Source organism: Seriola dumerili, unplaced genomic scaffold (assembly GCF_002260705.1).
Source record: "Seriola dumerili isolate Sdu_G_001 unplaced genomic scaffold, Sdu_1.0 BDQW01000056.1, whole genome shotgun sequence".
Lineage (NCBI taxonomy): Eukaryota > Metazoa > Chordata > Actinopteri > Carangiformes > Carangidae > Seriola > Seriola dumerili.
Genome location: NW_019174311.1, coordinates 7353685 through 7367169, shown reverse-complemented (window position 1 = coordinate 7367169; position 13485 = coordinate 7353685). Strand labels below are relative to the sequence as shown.

At 43.9% G+C, this 13485-nt stretch overlaps 1 protein-coding gene across 4 annotated transcripts in view; it reads left to right on the top strand.

Moving 5' to 3' along the window:
- The first annotated feature begins 533 nt into the window (after positions 1–533).
- LOC111218922 (neuron navigator 1-like) overlaps positions 534–13485 on the top strand; it is a 40364-nt gene continuing 27412 nt past the window's right edge. For all 4 annotated transcript variants that reach the window (XM_022741405.1, XM_022741404.1, XM_022741403.1 and 1 more), the window contains exon 1: positions 534–717. In XM_022741405.1, coding sequence (XP_022597126.1) covers positions 635–717 — 83 coding nt within the window. In that variant the 5' untranslated portion in view covers positions 534–634. The remainder of the gene's footprint in view (positions 718–13485) is intronic.

Sequence of the window (13485 nt, the reverse complement as noted above, 5' to 3'; positions counted from 1 at the left end):
CTTCATCTAGATCAATATTAAAACTAATGCCAGTTTTGAATGTGGCATTGACTCGGTATCATAGGGTTGAGTGAGTGGTGTGGGCGGGGTGTGTCTTGTGTGTTGATAAGAGATTTGAGAGTGTGAAAATGTCTCTTGACATGTCGCTTTAGAGAATGTGATGACTGCATGGATATCCTGCGGCTGAATGCGCGTGAAAGCCTCGAAGCGCTTTTTTGGAAAAGGCACAGCTGGTCGCGATCAGTGAAACGGGGTCTGGAGGAGGAGGAATTTGGGGTGTTGCCTTTCTATCCCTCCGTCCCTCCCTTCCTCCGTCCCTCCGTGTGTGTGTGTGTGTGTGTGTGTGTGTGTGTCTGTGTGTGGGTGTGTGTGAGAGTGAGGGTGTGAGAGATAGAGAGAGAGGGAGAGAGAGAGAGAGGGTGTGTCAGAGTGGAGGCACTGCGGGAGTGGGTCAGTCAGTTAACGCTGCTGACTCGTACAGGCGGTTCCCCGGTTATCAGCGGCGGAAAGCACCGGGCGGACTTTCACTCTCTCTCTCTCTCTTTCTCCCTCTCTCTCTCTCCACCTTCTCTCTCTTGGGATAAGCGATGCCAAACGGGAACAAAGCGGCGTGAAAGCTGGACGGTTTTGTAGAATGAGCGGGCGCGTGCTGAACGGCAAAATGCTGCAGCTCCCGGCTCCACGGCGCGCGGGGAGGACAATGCACTTTCTGTCAAGGTAATGGATGAGGCCAGAGCCCGCGTGTGATGTGACCGAGAATGCCGGATGAGAAGCCACTTCACGTGCTGGTGACATTGCTTTTGATTGTGTAAAACGTGAGACAGTTGGGAGGTGTCTGATGGGGGTGAATGGGGTTGTAGAAGCTCCGGCGGAACCGGTGCGTAAAAAGCAGCAGCAGCAGCAGCATGTCTCATTGATAAAACTCCAACAGCTGCATGGTGGCACGTTTCATGATTGTGACTGGCATGCGCTCAGATTAGCCTGTTGTAGGATATTGTGTCTCAGTCCAGACGCCGGCTAAAGGATGGGCTGCTGGTATGGCATATCGATGGAGCTATAGTCTACAGCATATATAGGCACAGACGTCAATGCGCAAAGGCATATGTTGAATCAGCACTGTGTTCTGTTAGAGACAGCCACTGAAAGGCAGGTTGATTTTCGTGCCCTAATAGGAATCTCTATCACAGGGAATGCATTGCTGCAAATCACCTAATGAGCATAGTGTCAATGCAGCATGGGGACGTGTACGCGCATGAGGGTGCACGCGCGTCCTTAAGTGTTTCAGCATTTTACGCTCTGCTGCTGGCATGTCTATTGTCTTAAGCAGAAATGCGATGACAAGTGGTTGCTGGTGTTTGGTGGCTCAGTCAGCAGAGGCAGGTATGCATGCATGCATGTATGTCTGTACGTGAGTGAGTGAGTGGGTGGGTGGTGGGTGGGTGGGTGTGTTAGTATTGATTGATCCGCTGCGGGACCGGACCGCATTCTCCTGGACGGCTGACCTACATTCTGAACGACTCCTTCTCCCGTATATATCTGCTGCGATTGGGTGAAAAGCAGCAAGCCTCCTCCAAATCATCTTTATGCCCACGCAGTGTGAGAATTATCTAACTGTATGTCTTAATGTGTGGGCAAATGTAGGTCAATTGATGCGTGTGGGCTGCGGATGGTGACTGAGGAAATGTAGCAGCATGAAAAGACTTGTTTGTTAAGTGGAGAACATAGAAAAAGAAAAATCTGTTGAGAATTATTTCTAGGAACAATCCTGGAGCTGATTTGCTTTATAGATGCATCAAGACAACATGGACAGACAGAGACCTGCTCTTAGGGTATTGGTTCAATGTGTGTGTGTGAAGGGGTTTGTGGGGGTAGTGGGGGTCAGCTTTGCTCTTTTTGGTCAGCTGACCCCTATAGCATCCATCGACCCTTTATGTAAACCCATTAGAGCAGAGTGGCCTAATATCAGAGCATTAGACGTGCACGCACGCACACATGCACACACACACACACACACACCAACAGACAGAAACACTTTAAGCCATCTTACTCACCAACACACAGTTACGTCCCACAGGACCAACTATCTGTGTTTGAGTTGGGCATGTGTGCTTAAACAGACTGGCTGTCAAAAGACTGATAAATGGCCAAATACATAAAATCTGACAAGCGTGTGCGCACACACACACACACACACACACACACACACGCACGCACACACAGTTCACTCATTCACCAAACTATATGACTGAAGCCAGAGGTGACTCTTTGCACACGTAAACCAGCTTTGTGGGTGTCAGCATGTGTGTCTTTAATCAAACATAAAACATGCATCATTAGCTAACCAGTTCCCGCCAACACAAAGATTTGATCAACTCCATTAGTCATATTGAATGCAATCCAACATCAACTTAATCCCTATCCCTGTGTGTGCGTGTGATTTGTCATCCGAACACTATACAAACAGCCCTCTCAGCACGACCACCCCTATCTAGATTCACCCCTGGTTCACACAACACAACCTCATCCAAACAGCTGATTTGCGAGCTGGTGACATCACTCATTAGCGCGCGTCGCACCCAAATGCTATCGGTTTCTTTTAATGAAATGAAAATGGCAACTCAGGCAATGTGATTCAGACCAGGCTCATGTCATAGCTGATGTCATTTAGCTGTGCATGGGAAGTGTTGGTCACTGGCGGCTCTGATTGGTTGAAGGCTGTAACAGTTTCTGGCCACCAGCTGCTTCATTAGAGACGCTGCATACTGTAGTAATTGAAGCTGAAGTCCGTAATGTTTTTGATGAACAAATCGCGATTATATCCATCTGTATGGAGGAGTGGAGAGAAACTGCACGTTCGCCATGCTGTTGAGAAATAATCAGGTTTGACAAGTGGCACCTGTCTGCTGGTAATCCCAGTGCCTTCTAACTTTGACATTTTGCCAAATAAAATGTTTGCTATTTACGTTACCTGGTCGTAACATAATGTAACATTTTCTCTGCATCCCAGCAACAATAAGGAGAGACACATTCACAAATGCAACACAATCTTCATCCCGCACAAAAACAGGGTTTGTCTATTGTGCGAGAGTTAAGGGGCTAAGAGTCAAAGACAGATTAAGTTGTTTTGGAAACACGCTCTGCTGACTCAGACGCTGGATGTGTTAGAAGGGTCAACGGCCTGTTGATAATGTTATCACGCCCGCATGAATCATGATTCATGAGCAGGAATTATTATTCTTCAGCACACAAACATGTCCACGCAAGTGCAGACAAATCTGAAAACACAAATTAGATGTTGAAATTTTCCCATCCACTTTGGCCTTTTCTTAGGGTGTTAGAAGTTTCCTGTTCACACAGAAACATTGGAGCAATCAAAAATCTACTGGGCATGTCCAGGGCTCAATGACTATTATTTCTATCTGAAATTTTCAATAAGGCTTTATTTTCAGCTTCCAGTATTTTCAGATTTATTCACAAATGGCTTAATTTTCTGTGATTAAAGACCCAGAGTCAGTGTGTGAATGAAAGGCCAAAATGGAGAAAAACACACGGCCGAAGTGAGTTCATGCAGCTTCTGACTCTTGATGCTTTGTAATTAAGTGAACAAGTTTACTTGCCCAGCCTGCAAGGTCATTAGGGAGAGCTGAGAGAAAAACAGCACATGCTTGTAACCTGTGCTTGTAAGACACAGGCGCATACACTGTTTTATTGTACGCACAGGAACCTGTGTTCACAAACAGAGCTCATATTTTCACGAGGTGGTGCCTCCCATGGTTAAGTGAGTTTCTCTGTTACATCAAAGCCAGGGACGGACCTACAGCCAGACAACATTGCACTTTAACAGGCTCACAGGGGAGCAGAGAGAAAGCTGCAAGCCTCCCGTCAATGACCAGGGAGAATAATAACTTCTGGATGTCATTTTCACCTGGTAGTGAAGCAGTTTTCTAGGGAATGTAGAGTGAGGGGAAAAAAACAAGACAATGTCACGCATTGAAGCTTTCAGGGCTGACTTTGAGTGAAATGGAAATTGAGACAATTGCTCCAGTTTGTTTTGGCGCAATGAACTTGAGGCTGCGGATTCCGATTTTAATGGAACCTCTGGTTCTGTCATTTTATTTTGGTGTGTGCGTTGGTATGCATATGTGTGTCTGCATATGTCGGAGGATTAGGGAGTGGGTCCCCAGAATACACTCGCTGGAATGTGAAGTGTGTGTTTTGAGGCAGCCCGGGGGCAAGGAATGTCTCCCAAACTCACTGTAACAACTTTAAGTGGCATGACCAGCGTGTGCATGTGTTATGAATGACAGCAGGTGATGGGTGTGCGTTCCTTTAGGGTGTATGCCTCAGGGCCTGTCTGTCTCCACACACCGCGTAGGTTCATGTATGCATATGCACAAAAATACACACACATAGCGCACTGTCTTCCCCCTTCACCCACAGCATGGGAGTAATGTGTGTGTTTTAATAGGTGTCCGCTTTATCGCAGCCAGGAGAAGTGAATAAGAGAAGTGAAAGGAGTATCTCTGCTCCAGTCAATGAGCCTTTCATTCTTCTATGTTCAGGTGGTGTTTGAACAACCTTTGGCAGGTGCATAGTGGTGTTCTGCTCAGATGTGTAGCCTCTTTGTGTAGCTTGATTTGATTTAAACAATCACATTTGATTCACATGTTCTCACTTTGTGCTTTTTCTGTCTTTTTTTTTTTTCCTTCTCATTCTCAAAACATCTACTCTTTTCTTACCTCAAAACTGCTTAAGTACCATCAGCCCACTGATCCAGTCCAGCCCGTACATGTAACATCTCACAGTAATGTGGAAGCCGACCCCTGTCTTCTGTACTAATCTGGGAGATTAACACATAATCAAGTGGGTTGGAATTAGTTGATTAGCTGTTGTCATCAGAAAACACGGAGATGACCGTAGACTTGAATGCAGATCAGGGAAAAATAATCTGGCCTTCCTACGTTGCAGCTTCTTTGTTTGGCGAGAGGAAGCCCTCTGAAATTTTATTTACAGATCTGTACCATTTGTCCCGACTGAGGCATTTGGTAGCCATGTTGAGCCACTGCCCTTTTTGGCCCTTGAACTATGGCCCATATCAGGCTGACATCATAGTTCATCTATCTGTTACATGTGCATGAGAGTGTGTATGACAGTGTTTGTTGAAGTGGGATATTTTCCCTTTTTTGGCACATTTGGTTGTTGTTTAAATATTGACAATATCCTCATTACTGTAAATGGATACCGAACTATCACTATTAGAGTTCTCAGTTGATACTAATCCAGATTGCCTAAGTAAGAGTTCCCCTTCCCAGGCCCTGACAGGTTAGCTGGATCGTATTTCACTGGTTTTGTTGCCGGTGTTGTCTGTGTTTGTTTTGATGCATTTCAGTGCGTTCTAGCAGGATATTACTGTTCTCGGCCCTGCACCCCAGACAGCTGTCTATTGCTTGGGGTTTATGTTGCCCCGGGCTTTGTTACTTTACTGTATTCTGTTGATCAAAAAGGCAGCTGTCAGAGGAACTGTTTGTGTACGTGTTTGTTCTTTTGCACATGTCTGCGGCACCGTCTTTTGCACAGCTGCTTCAAGTTAACTGCGACCTGGAAGAAGCGTGCTTCATTCAAAAGTGGCACCTCCCTCTCTTTCTCTCTTCCTCCTTCCCCTTCCCTTTCGTCCTCTCGCTGGTCCCCCTCTTTTCAAACCAAAACATCCCCTGCGCGCAGTTAATTCACACAGCCGTTAAGTCAGCTGACATGTCTGGAGGGAGGCCAGGGGTAATTCTACCCCAGGATCCAACCCCTGTCCTGGGCCTCTGCGTGGTGGGGTTCCCCTTGTGAGCTCTTCCCCGGTTCTTAGCCCTGGAGTTGGGCCTGGGAAGCGCTCCACACTGCACCCCAGGCTGAACTACTTATGAAGGTGATTTAAAAGGTCGTTCCACCTTGTCCCAGGAGTGCTGTCCCTCTTCTGCTTCCTGCTCTCTCGTAGAGAAGAGAGGGACTTTAGAGGTCATCGGTTACTGGGTCATAGTAAAGCTCTGCTGGTCAAAACCTAACACACACACTCAGACATTTTAATGTTCTTTCGTGAAATCTAACACTCTTTGACCCAATTTGTCATGCTCTCGACATCAAGAACATACGGACACTGTATGGAGAAATTGTTGAACGGTTTTCTCCAGGTGTTATTCAGCAATTAATGCTGTGTGTTAACAAATAGATTCAAAAGGCATTGTTTACTTTGTGACTGCATTCAAAGACCTGTGGCAGCCTTGTTTAGACCTGGGGCCAGTAACCTTTACACTTTAACCCCGTTTGAGCTGAGTCAGTAGAAGACAAATGCAAAGAAAATGGAGAAGACAAAGAAGAATGTGTAACTGGTTTCTCTCAAGGAATCCTCTGTGCACGTCTCTCTACTGTTTTCCTTTTTGGGGCTTACAATATGAGAAGATCAAGATGACCCAGTGGGCGTCAGCTTGATCAACAGTCACACAATATTTGGTTCCAAGTGTATTTCACCACTCCAAGTTCCTTATATGCAGCTTGGAGCCCTTCACTGTTTTGGCTGTCCTGTTTCATTTCACGGGGATGAAACAGTTCAGAGCCAAGTTGAATCTGGGCTGCGATGTGTTGAACTCTGAACAAACTTCATCGGTCCACCCAGGGGAGGTCAGGAGGAGAGAGGAGATTCAGAGATAAATTTGCTGTCTGAGGAGAATTCCACCAAAGCAACTTCTCCTCTGAATTTGTACAGTTTTCCCCGTCTATCTATCTCTACCTCCCCCACATACAGATAAAGGAAAGAAAAATAATTCTACTGACCAGGAGTCATGATGCATTCAAGTGCCTTTTCAGTGCTTTAACTTTCCAGCCAGAGAGCCCCAAGCATTTGTAGAATGTGTCCCCGTCCTTGTGAGGAGAGCTTGGAAAAATGATGTACTACAGTATTCTTCCACGCACCTTGGAGCCAGTAATATGCAGCCTGGCTGACTTTGTGTAACCCTCATTGGAGTGGTGACATGAGCAAAGCCGCCGTTCCCACAAGCTGCTAACATCACACACCTCTGAAAGCTAATTTAAGTTGTACTATAGGGGACAATGGCAATTCAGTGCATTCAGTGTGCGTGTGTGTGTGTGTGTGTGTGTGTGTGTGTGTGTGTGTGTGTGTGTGTGTGTGTGTGTGCGCGCGCACGCACGCACGCACGCACGCGTGTGTGTGTCCCCAACCCCCAGGCCATTGTTGTCAGGGTTATGCCTGTCAAAGGAACAACAGGGTTTCTCCTCTCTGTGATGGCCATTTAGGGATGTGACCTCCTACTGTATTTCCCTCCATGGACTCACAGTCAGTCTCCTACACACACACACACACACACACACACACACACAGCACCTCTAGCTGAGGCCCCTGGCCTGCTCTGATCCTGGTGGCAGATGGAATTAGCAGTAATTATGAGCTCATTAACTCCAGCCTGTTCTGTAATCCCCTGTAATGCCCAAATACTGCTGTGTGCGTGTGTGTGTGCACAAAAGACTGTCCAAGCAGCCATCACACATTGTTCCATTTCACATCATGGAAACAGGACGGAGAGGAAATAATAAATAACATGGAAGAGGAAATTAATTTCTGTGTTGAGTGTGTACCCAATGGCGGGCTGTCTGCACAGTCTAGTTTTTAATTGGGTCTTGTCTGTGATTTACTGTAAGTGTTTAACAATACAACTCAGCGGAGAACCTGTATTTGGTAGCTAATTAAAAGCCATTTTAATGACAGATTTGTTGCTAATTACTCTACATGTGCCCCAAGACAACAATATTCCGTCATTAAAAAGAGGTAGAATCAGTCATTTATCAGTGTCAGCACAGCATGTACTGTAGCAGCAGCAGTTTTTTCTTTGATAAGAACATGCCATGACCCCAGAGAGCAGCAGATGGCTGGTACTTTATGGATGTAAGCAGCTAAAGCTACATTTGTAATCAATCTGTCTGCATCCTAAGTACAATAACAGATAGGTAACATATACCATGATCGCCATAGCTACAGTAGGTCTGCAGTGGTCTCGCCGTGTTATGTCTGTACCGGCCTTATGTCTCTGAGTTTGAGGCTTTCAAGATATAATATGGGCTGTGCCTCCACAGGGAATTCTTACATAGCCCTATACGGTGTTGCAGTGATGGATAAATCCGACGCAGGCAAACACAGCAGCTTAAACAATCAATGTGAACTACAGAATGTTTTAAATGCTCATCCCACATCTGTGATTTCTACTCTCCATTTGATTGGAAAATAATGATTTTACCGGGATAATCTGCTATGCTTTTAATCCACCAAGGTGATTCACAGATCTGTGTGAATGTGTATGTGTGTGTGAATGTGTGCGTGTGTGTGTGTGTGTGTGTGTGTGTGAGAGTGTGTGAGTGTGAGTGTGTGTGTTTGTTTCCTGGTGTTAAGCTGCTGAAGTTGTCCAGGGACCCATAGTGTTAGCCATCTGTGCTCACCAACCACACTCGCAGTCTTTATCAAGCAAATGACCAACCGCATGTATTTGATGGGAGCTGATTTTTATCACAAGATTTCTTACTCTTGATTCTACTATATTCTATACTATATGCAACTGTGCTGAAGAAGAAGAAACACTTATAATGGGTGTGGTCACTGGCCGGTCAAGCTGCTCTCCACTGCAAATAAGTCATTTTATGTTGTGAGAGTGTGGACGTGTGTTTACACCAGTGTAAACAATGTAAGAAAACACTCATCCATGTTGATTTTAGGTCCTGTTTGTCCAGACTGAAACCTGCCTAAAGCAGAGTTGCTGTTGAAATGCTAATTTTCTTCTTATGGTTTACCTCTTTTTCTTGGGATTTGGGGTCATACTCTTTAAACATAATAAATAACATTATCTATCAATCCTTACACCTGCTATGAGGTGGAATTTAGCATTTTGGTGGCAGGGTTGTGAACAAGTATCTTAGCTGCAGTCTTTTTTTCTTTTTTTTGTGTGTGTGTATAGGCAGATGTGTCCCTCACCCTCATGTTAAGGCCAAGTCTCCTGCTGTTTACTTCCTCTTCAAGCTGATCAGAGATCTATACGCAAATACTCAAGTGTACAGACATGCACACAACCACAGACAATGCATCTTACAATGCAATTGTCACCTCTTGCACCAGTTACAGTCTCACACGTTAAGTCTTTAGACAATCTAATGGCTTCAGCAGCCCTTTCATATGTGCCCCCTCCGGTTTCTGAGCAGGCTGCCCAGTGCCAGTCTGGCAGTGCCCTACTTTCCATTTGCCTGAAAAGGCATCACTACAACTAGGAACCCGTCTGATTTAGCCATTTTGGGTTCTGCCATGTGACACTGTGGATTTTAATAGGAACGGAAAGTTCCTGTCCACTGTGGGACTGCAGAAACACTTTCCATGAATTTACACATGTGAGAGAGACACTGTCCAAATATCACCCTGGATAGGACATGTTTAACCCCATGAGGCAACAGAAGTTGAACTTTAATTTTTACTGTATTATTCACTTCTTGAACCTTTCTATCCATGCTCCAGCTTCATTCTTTCCATCCACCTGTTTTTATGCACACATTCAATTTGTGCATAAAGGAACCTCAGTTAAAACCTGTTGAAAACACTGTTGATAAAAGCAAAATGCAACAAAGCGCAATGAAAACAGACACGAAGCGTGTGACCGAAGTTTCTCCTTTTTCTTTTTTGTATCATCTCATTGTACTCTCTTCTTCTACGATGCTTTAAAGGCAGCTGATTGGAGAATTAGCGCCACCAACTCTATCTCTCTAATAATCAGCGGTGGATGGAAAGATGCATTGATTTGCATCTTCCGTTGCCGATTTTCTGGAGTGTTGTTAACACGGTTGTGTTAAGTTCGGATTAAAACTTGGCTGATGTTTACTTTTTAAAAAGACTTTTTGTCTCCTCTGCTATAGCTAACACCTTCCATTAGTCCTTCCATTAGGCATAGTTTAAGGTGACATTACTTCACATTCATAATCATTTCAAAGTGGCACATGATTACATAACAAGATTGACAATGACATTACGCTCCTCCTGGCTATTGATCTGTTGATTAGCAGGAGAGTTTGTTGAATAAGTAAACTAACATTCTCTGTCATGTGCAGTGACTATTGATGAGGTAATTATTTAATTGTTTTTTTTTAATCAATCCTCTGAGTGCAGGAGAGTAACCACCATCACTGCTGTCTTCTGACATTGCAGCAAAGTCAAAAATCACAATTCAACACAGGAAAGCTTCCGCGTCACATTCCTCCAAATGGCCTTCATGCAGTTTTAACAATGTTTGTTTAGATGGAACAGCTTATCAACCAATACTGTTAAGTCTGCTCCCTTAAGCTGGCAGGACTCCAACTCCCAGCAAGCACTGGTCCAAAAAAAACCACTGGCAAAGCTGCTTTGTCTCTGTAGTGGCTTTTTCCTCTCTCTGGATCTGCTGTATTTCTCTCACTGTCTCCCATCCCTCGAGGAGAGGAGAGGAGAGGAGAGGAGAGGAGAGAGCAGAGTGCAGAGCTCTCATAATGAGCAGCAAAAAAAGACCATTCACGTTGAGTTCAAAACAATTGGCTCCATAGTCTGAAGAGTGGAGGGACATAGAAGCTTGTTAATAAAAGCCGACTATTTAGCTCAGGCAGATATTCAACTATTCTCTTGATAGCTTGTGAGGCTCAGTGTTTATGTGGGTGTGCCGGTCCTCTCAGCAGACTATGAGGAACAAAGAAATCATGTCTCTGTGAAAGGAGGATGTGGTGGAGATGGTCCATCATGACCTTTATTAATCAGCCTAATGAAAGAGAAACATTTAAACCATTTAAAATATTCTGCAGCTTGCAGCAGAAGAGATGATGAAATCTCCGTTTACTCTGGACAGACCACAGAATGCCTCACTGTGGCTTTTCTTCTCGAGGTGCAGTTATAATGTCATGAGTGAAGATAGAGTAGGAAACCACTTGTGTGCAGCTGGCTCACTGCGACAGGATACACAGTGTGTCCATGTGGCATACTCTCTGCTCAGCTGGATGCTGCATTTTGCACATGGTGCACTGAAAAAAAAAAAAGCTCATCGGTCAGGTGAAGGTGAAAAATGAGTTTAATCAAGTGCATCTCAGCTTAATTGACATCTATTGCAGCCTAAATCGAATCACCATTGATATTCATTTTGTTCATAAAATTACAGTGATAGGAGACCATTTTTCAGCGTTTATCCTTTCCCTCCGGCTGTGTTCTTTAAACTTGAGGTCAGGCCTAAAGTCACAAAAGGACAATGAAATTTAACATCCATTACGAGGGCATGCAGGCGTAGTTCATGACCGTGGTTTACACCCTATATTTTAATGACCTCATGCATTGATGTAATTTCATAAAACCATAATTTCATCCATTACATCTTGATTGTTGTTGGCGAGAGATTCAGCTTTTACAGGATGCGTTATGTGCTGTAGCTGACTTTTAGAGGAAGCCGCACTGTAGGTCAGGCTAATTAAAATGAATATAAATGTGACAGGGCTGCGGCATGACTAAAATGGTGCATGCCGTGAGACACTAGCTAATCTGCGAAAGGGGTGATGTAGATGAATTAGGTGCTAATATTATCCCTCAGTCTCTGCAGCTGCTGTCGAAGAATGAAAAAGATGAGGCGGCGCGAGGAGAGATTATAGCAGGAGATTTCAGCAGCTGCTGTTAAAGGGAGGAAGGATGGAGCGGATTGAGGGAGAGGAGGCAAGTTGGGGGAAGTAAAGAAGAAGAGATGAGAGACAATCCTCTTGAGAGAGTGCATTGTGTCCTGAGAAGTTGAGGAGTTTCTCTATGTGTCATCAGCAGCCCTTCTCTTCCCACTATAGCTCTCTCTTTTCCATGCTTGTCATTTCAGTGCTTTCTTTTCTCCCTGCACACCACTTCACCCTCTTCTCTTGAGTATCCTCGTGTTTCATCGCCCTCGTTTTAAGCTCAGTCTTTCCTTTTATCTCACCCAGTAGAGATGATGGAGGACTATAGAAGAGCTGGATGACAGTGGATCTGGTGCAGCCGGATTTCGGTCGGCACCGATTGAGGGTATCAGGTTTTGGCAGGGAAATCAGAAAATTCTTTTTCAGCCAAAAACCTTTGGACTGACTTGGACGGACAGCGTTTCAAGACCTTCAACTGATATCTTTTAAAGTCTTATGGGACTTGAGGAAAGATTTCCTACTCGCAGAACTGAGTGTAGGTCGCTGAAGTCTAACTGAACATAATTTTGGCCGATCAAAGCTGAAGGCTTTCTAACTTACTGCCGAGACAGTTCTACTAAAATTCACACACATACACGCAGACAAACCCTAACACTAACTTATGATGCCTTATGTTCTTCTTGGCGCCCACTTTGTCTCAGCTCTCATTGACTTGTATGTAGCATTTTTATTAAAAGAAGAGTCCAAAAACCCAATACAGAATTTCCTCTTAGTGATTCAAATACTTGATTTTCTCTTTTCATATCCACTATGACATGATATCACTGATTAAATCCTCTGTTTTAAATTTTATTCACCTATTTGGCCGGTGATGTCTGGTGATCCCTGAACTCATCTCTTTGTTTTTTTAATGGGCTGTTGTTTTCACATCTACTGGCTGAGTGACAACCAAACACTGCACAGAGTGTCTTTGTACTGCTTCTTATCACATCTGAATTATTCATCAGAGAGAGCATTATCATTCACTAAAGCAGTGGTGGACACGCAGATAGCTCTGAATAACAGGAAACAAAGAGACAGGTATTGCTCCAGTGCAGTGCTGATGGTAAACCACAGCTGTGTCTCCCAAAAGGAGCTTTATCTCCCTGCCATGGGTTTGCTCAATGGAAAATGAATGACATATGCGGACAAATTTGGTACAAATAAATCACCTCTGTGTGTGAGTTCAAAGTTTATTAGTTCCTTTGTGCATTTTTGTACTAATCTGATATAAAACAGGAATCCAAGATCAGGTTTTATGGAAAAAAACGACATTCTTAGAAAGTCGTTAAATCTCTAATTGTGTCTTCAAACGGCACATTTTGTTGTAAAACAAGCAGTGAAATCATCTGCCAGTCGATAATAGATAGATAATTCAACTCATTTGTTTCTCCAATGAGTTTTTAAACGATTTTTTATAAACTTGGGATGTCTGATGTATTTTTTCATCTTATAAAAATCTTGTAAACATACATTTGAAATCATTTTTTATTTATTTTTATAGTTATGTTTGTTGTTATGCCTTTTTTTCAAGAATAAAAAACACTACACTACTACAAGTATAACATCCCACTTTATTGTACTTGTTTGAAAAAGTTTAGATATTTTAGCGTTTCACATTCAGACAGAAAGTGTATCTTGGCTCTGTGGATGGGGTCTCGCCCAGTGTTAAATTTGACCTCAATCTTAGTCTGGCATATAGACAAGGGAGCATGACAGCCACTTCAAATTTAAAAACACGTCTGCTCT